The sequence below is a fragment of the Sander vitreus genome, chromosome 23 (genome assembly GCF_031162955.1).
Source record: "Sander vitreus isolate 19-12246 chromosome 23, sanVit1, whole genome shotgun sequence".
NCBI lineage: Eukaryota > Metazoa > Chordata > Actinopteri > Perciformes > Percidae > Sander > Sander vitreus.
In genome coordinates, this window is record NC_135877.1 from 15,593,784 (window position 1) to 15,600,916 (window position 7,133).

Consider the following 7,133-nt stretch of genomic DNA (forward strand, 5'->3'; position numbering starts at 1 on the left):
ACACCCCTGTGTGGCCTGTCAGCTGAAATGAGCCATGAAATGGCCGTGCTCCTATCCCCCAGAGTAAGGGGTAAAGAGTGAATCCTCCATTGTAGACCAAAAGGGTAAGTGGGGTGGAATGACAGCAGTTTCACCCCTACACCACACTTATGACTTTTTCTACAATAAAAGAGAAGACCAAATGAGAAGAGGTGGAAAAACACTGCTGGGCTGGTAGAAAAAGTAGGCAACACAAATTCTGAAAGGACATCCCAACTATCACAATCGTCCTCCCACCAACAACAGATGCTCCATCCTCTCTGTTCAACCAGTGGCCAAGGTGCAGTATCCTAAGGGGAATCAAACCAAGAAGTCTAACTGGGCTAGACAGTGGCACAGTGGACAATCATCAGAGCTATTCTTTGGAGAAGCAGAAGAACCAAACCAAACCACACCTGGCTGCATGCAGACCACTCACATCAGTTGGTGGAGCAGGTAAAGATGATCTTATCTTTCTTTAATAATACATCTGTTTGAGAGAGGGGGCAGTGAAAGGCTCAGACAGTGCATTTTTCAGAGGGTTTGCATCTGATTGGATTGATCTTTACCTTTCATGTGGTGCACCTTGCCATCTTATGTTTCAGAACTTGTAGGTAACACGTAAAGTGGGAAAGTAACCTTGCAAATAAAATGAGGCATTGAAAATGTTAAATGTAAATGTCTCAGTTGTTACATGCATTTTTTTCTCTCAGTCACACTTTATTTTATGAATGTTTAACATCAGGAACAAGCTATATTGATTGATAGACACTTTTGTAATCAATCAATTTAGCAATAGTTTAACTTCTCTAATTCTAAGCCTAAGAATGAATGAACTAAGAAGTAAAAAAAAACTGTGGCTGTTCAACATTTGCAAATGACACACATCTTGGAAAGTCACTTTCACTTTCAAACCTGTTTTTTCCACATAATAATTATCCATAAACACAGTTACTTTCTCCGCTCTGGATGCAGTAAGCCATGCAATCTCTTCCAAGTGTTTCAAAGTCATGAAGTGGATTTCAGCAAAGCCATCAACTGGAACAGAAAACCCACAGACACAAAGCCCCTGGCAGGAAATAAGCATTATCATATTTCTATGCATGTGTTTCTCCTTAGTTTGTCAGGCAGATTGTAGCCAGCATTTGTTTTCAGTAATATATGTTCCATTTTGCAGAGATAGAGCCCTGAATCACCATTTTCAACAGTCGGCATGTAAATCTTGATACACATTATTAATGACTATTGTGTTGTAATGAGACTGGGAGGGTACCCCATCTGTTGTGTGTGCAAGTCAGTAACATTTTCTATGAAATCACACCCAGTTTGAGTTCAATCAAACAAAAAACAAAGCATTATTTACACCTCATTAATTGTATTTTAGACCTTTTATTGCAATTTATGTTACCTTGAATAAGGGTTACCTATTGGCCTGTAAACAGACAGCTGCGTCTACCCTTGATCTAATTGGTGCACTAATGCTTTTCAGATGGACAGTTTGACTGATTCTTGATCTCATCCCAATCCTTTTATAAGGCTGCTGGTTGGCCATAGTTGAGAGGCTCAGTGGAGGTACATTCTTAATGTAGAGGTAACAAACTGGCTGTCCTGTTGCTTAACAGACTGGGTTGCATGCCAAGTAGTCTCACTTTGTCAGACCTTCCTCCACAGCACTGCGGAGGAGGGTCTGGCGAGTCCACACAGCGTTCCGGGATGGGAGAAAAACATGCTGTGGTTTATTGGCATTTTTTTAAACCAATCACAATCGTCATGTGTGGCACAAAGCACCAGGAAAAGCCACGGTGCCTCTGCAAAATAGCCTTTGGAAGGAACTTGTTTTGGTGAAACATGTTGTTTTAGTCGTGCAACAGAAAACTCAGATTGGACAGATAGTCTAGCTAGCTGTCTCGATTTCCCCTTCAGAGATCTGAGGAGCAGGTAACCATAGTTCTCATAAATCTACCAGAGTTTAAAATTCCAACACAATCTAAATGGAAGGTAACTGAAAAGAGTAAAATCCGGTGGAATTTTCGACGGCAACGGAGCAATCCCGGAAGTGGAACGTTGTGGATTTAGACTACATAGACTACTATAAATAACTCTTACTGTCGGTAGGCTCTGCAGTCTGACAGCTAATGTTGTTAGGACAGTACTGCAAACGTGTCCGTTCATGTAGATGGTAATTTGTCTTTGACGTACGGTTCCTATAAACGTGCTCAGGGCTAACATCTGGATATGTAATAATACAAGATAACAAAAGTGTACATAAATGATTACTGTTCAAAAATGCACCTTGGCAAACAGAAGAGGAGCTCTGATGAGATTGTATGGCTGACCATGGATACATTTCAGTCCTATCCTCACACAACTCAGATGGGATTATCCTACTGCATTTAAGCCTTTGCCGTCATCACTGGAAATTAGCGCAACCTCACACTGGCATGTTAAAAGGTCACCAATCATGACGCTGGGATAGCTTTTACAAAAACAATTTGCCTGACCAGCGTGCAGTAAAATCCCCCCAGATTAAGCCTGACCTCCATTCCATAATCTCATCACCTACCATGTCTGCAGACAATGTTTTGTACTTAAGTAGAGTGCGTCATCTTTGTGCTGGATGCTTAAGCAGTCAAGCGCGGACAACGTGCCTTCCCTTCTAACAATGTAAACTTAGGGTACTGATCAAAATCAATTGAAGCCAATGAGTTCATAGAGTTGCCTTCAACCTGCCTAAAGCCGTATCCTGCAGGAACTATTCAAAACACATTGAATAGTGGCCATGACAAGACACACATGCCCAGAAATAATATTTAAATATGCCGTGGCAATTCAAAGTATTTATTATGGGATCCAATGTGGGCCACCACCTCCACTAGTCTATCTGTTTGACACTAGGCAGGATGGTCCATTTATACATTTACACTAAATCTGAACGAAGATTTATCAGACCAAGGTCAAATCCTCCCACCTAAAACATCATCAAATTTTGGTGACCATGTGCTTACCGTCCTGGTAGACAGGCTTGATGGCCTGTTGCTTACATTTGGAGAGGATCATCTGTACATCACAATTATACTGAGTTGTATTTGTGGACTTTGTGTTTATCCCACTTTCTCTGTTGACTGCAAACACTGTAACACTTTTGCATAAAGCAGATTATTGAATCCTGATCTGGTCGCCGTGGCCGGCAGCAGCACAAGATGAGCACAAAAGGTCGGTAAAGGACGCTAAGGGATTTGTGAGTGGAGTTAAATAGAGATCAAGCATGCCAACCAAGGGAGGAAGGGTTGTGCATGTGGAAGTCAACAAACAAAGAACAGGTACTGTAGGCTTGTATTAGCCTGTTTGTAAGTGGGCCATGTCTCAAGTACTAAAAAGGCTTAGCACACTTACACCATCATGGGATTGTGACCTTTGATCTTGAGAGAATCTCATTGGCCACGAGAAGCTTTGGAGTCCTCATGAGTGATGGTTGGCACAGGGTGAATGAAAAAACTAGTGGTACAAATACAGGGAAGAGAGAGGTACAGCCTCATTATTTGGGATTACGCTTGGTAACTTGCTGAGGAGGAACATAGGCAAGAGGGAATTTACAGAGTTTAAGGTAAACTGGCTTTCTGGAAGGCAAAGACATTTATACGTCTGGATAACGGGTTGGTTGTTTGGTAAATGTTTGTCTTGCAGCAAGTGATTGGGCTTTAGCTTTAAGGAAGCACGGATCACACTTTTATCATTTGTGCCACACTTTGTTTCTCAAAGCTGGGTCAAGAAGCTTTGATCCCTGTACAGTGAGAAAGCGAAGGCACATCTCTCAAAACAGGTGTGCCGGCTTTGTCTTTGAGGTGCGCCCATCTATGGAAAAGTGTGGCCTACGCAAAATTAATTCCAGACAAACTTGGAGTGCATCAAGAATTAAACAAGCACCAGATGGCAGCTGAGAGGAATCAAGTAGAGGCTTAAGAAATGGGTGGAAAGAAGATGGTAGAGCAGATTTTGTTTGTTTCACTTCTCTTTTTGTTTTTGTGCTTCTTATTTATATTGCATCTTTTGCATCTCACTTTTTGTCCTTTACACCTCTCAGTGGCTATTACCAGGTAATCTGCCCTTTCCCTGACTGACTGCCATCCCTAATGGGGAAGAATTCAGTTATCCTTAATTAAATGTGTGCAATGCTTGCATATGCGTTTATTTGCATGCATCATTGCATCAGCTGTACAAAACAAAGCAAGTGGACTTCAAGATGTGTGGCAGGCTTAGCCATACATATTGCAACAAAAAACATCTTACACCTGATATCCAAAGTATTCAAGTCTAAGCTTCAAGATTGTCCTAATGCAACTAAAGTTGACCTGGCTCTGCATCCTGTCTTTGGAGCTTTACTTGTCATTGGCAGGCAAAGAAATTACCCGAAAAGAGCAGGTTATTCTGCTCTGTTGGCAACTGCCATTGGAATTTAATGATAATGACATTAGTGATAGAGTAGGCGACATACACTGGTGGTGGCTGATTTGGGCCAGAGTTTTCACAAGTGTGCATTTGTGAACACTAAGTCAGCTACATGATTTGCAGTATTTAAAGTGAATGTATGTTAAATTTATGGAGTGTTGCTGTAAAGGCCTTACCAAGACTATTGTTAATCTAGAATCACAAAACAAACACAAGGACCTTTGCAAATTATAAAACCTTATCTGATCCTATTTGTCTTAAATATCTAGGGCATTCTGATGTCAATTTTCCCTAGTCTGTCTTAAAGCCTGTGTAACCATCTATAATATTGTTTTGTATCTTCTTTTGAATCATAGTTTGGGCCACGGAATGGCACTTCTCCTGAGTCTTCTCTGCACCTTGTGCCTGGTGGGGCAAGTTCTTGGCCAGGACATGCCTTATGAGGAATATATGGCCCAGATTCAAGCCTGCCCTAAAGAGTGTCGCTGCCCCCCCAACTTCCCTCGTGCTGTCTACTGTGATAATAAAGCCCTGAAGAGCATCCCCAAAATCCCTACACACACATGGTATCTCTACCTGCAGAACAATCTAATTGAGGTCCTGTCAGCAGATGCCCTGCGTAACGCCACACAGCTGCGCTGGCTGAACCTAAACCGCAACAAAATCTCCAGTGAGGGAGTGGAAGAAGGTGTCCTAAGTACAATGTCTCACCTGGCGCACCTCTACATGGATGACAACCTCTTGTCCTCTGTGCCATCTCCCCTGCCAGCTAGCCTAGAGCATCTACTTCTCTCTCGCAATCGAATTTCCAAGATCCCTGCTGGTGTCTTCATTGGTCTGGATAAGCTCAACCTCTTGGACCTCCAGGGGAACAAGCTGATGGATGAAGATGTGACTGAGGTGAGCCTGAAGGGTCTAAACAACCTGGTACAGATCAATCTAGCCAAGAACCAGCTGAGTAGCATGCCACTTGGCTTACCACCCACCACTACCCAACTTTTCCTTGATGGCAACAACATTGAGAAGATCCCAGCCGGCTACTTCAAAAGTTTGCCAAAAGTGGCATTTCTGAGGCTCAACCACAACAAGCTTGGCAGCAGTGGAGTTCCGAAAAATGTGTTTAACATCTCCAGCATTTTGGACTTGCAGCTGTCCCACAACCAGCTGACTGAGGTTCCCCTCATTCCCTCAGGCCTTGAACACCTTCATCTTGACCACAACAATATCAAAAGTAAGTCTGTGACATTTTCCCAAACGCACCTACTGCTTTTTTCGGATTATAGTAATTCATTTGAACATAGAGTGTTTCTTCTATGCATTTATTAAATAGGGTTGTTTATCAGAAAGATATCCTGTAATGCTATTGTAAGTCATGTATTCCTTTTGTGTATTTACAGGTGTAAATGGCGCCAACGTCTGTCCTGTCGCCGTTGACACTGTGGATGACTCTATCAATGAAAGTGTTCCTCGACTGCGCTACCTTAGACTGGATGGCAATGAGATTAAGCCACCGATTCCCAGGGATGTCATTCTGTGCTTCCGTCTCCTGAGGTCCATTGTCATCTAAAATAAATCCTAATTAAATTCTAATTTCCTTCAACTGATGATATGTGAATCCATGCAACAATGGTGATATGAGTACTTTTTGCATGTTAGTGAAGCTCAAATATTTGACACTAGTTGGCATCAACTTGTTTCATTGCTGTGAATTAGGAAAAAGTTCCTTTCAGTTCCAGAAAACATTGATCTTGTTATTGATATTTGAATAAAATCTAAAAGAAAGTACAAAATTTACAAAAAAAGCTTTACTGATGCTGCAATCTGTTGACAATTAGATGTGCCTTATTTTGGTGTAAACATCTGCATGTACAATTCAGAATGATAATCTGATTATAATATAGCATGACAGTGATTTAGACGGATAGGGACAAAATGTGTTGATGACATGTTGAGGACTCATTGTCATTATGCTTCTTTGAGCAGGAGGCAAAGCTTATTAATACATTGGTAAAATATCACATTTTATTTTTTTTCTAATAGTTCAGGAAAACCTTTGCTTTATACTTGTAGACTTAAAGCCAAGTGACTGATCTTGTGTTCTAGGTTTATGGTCTCTCTACTCTATTCTATAACATGCTTATTTACTGTAGGTAATTTATTTTTATTTAATAGTGTGGGAAAATAAGTAGAAACCTGTGAATATTCATGGTCAATATTCCTTAACGTTTTGTATACAAAGAAATGGGATAACTGTTTTTAAAAAATGCCGACACACTTTTTAATTCTGGTTATTATTCTGAATAAACTGAGCAAGAGATTTCATTTAATTGTCTTCAATTTAAATAAAACATCTGAAAATGTGCCCAAGTGTAATTTTGTCATGTTTATACAACTCCAGCATTTAGATTACATTTGAACGCAACCTAAATGTAAATGTACATATACGAATTACGATCATACTATTTGTTGTATGAGGGAGTTTTTCCACCAAATTTTATTTAAGATATATTGCATAATAACTTAGGGAACTAATCTTATTATTAGAATTAAACATACAGTACATCATCATCCACATAACATCTTCAACCAATCAACCAAGTGACAGTAGATTCCCATTACATGAACTGTGTAGCTATAAAACAAACTTTTTGTGTAAATAACATGCATGG

At 40.5% G+C, this 7,133-nt stretch overlaps 1 protein-coding gene across 1 annotated transcript; it reads left to right on the top strand.

The window, feature by feature from the left end:
* Positions 1–339: 339 nt before the first annotated feature.
* On the top strand, positions 340–6,826 carry kera (keratocan). The gene is made up of 3 exons (XM_078242760.1): positions 340–474; positions 4,821–5,695; positions 5,862–6,826. The coding sequence occupies exons 1-3, from the start codon at positions 443–445 to the stop codon at positions 6,029–6,031; spliced, it is 1,077 nt and encodes a 358-aa protein (XP_078098886.1). The 5' UTR covers positions 340–442; the 3' UTR covers positions 6,032–6,826.
* The last annotated feature ends 307 nt before the right edge of the window (positions 6,827–7,133 follow it).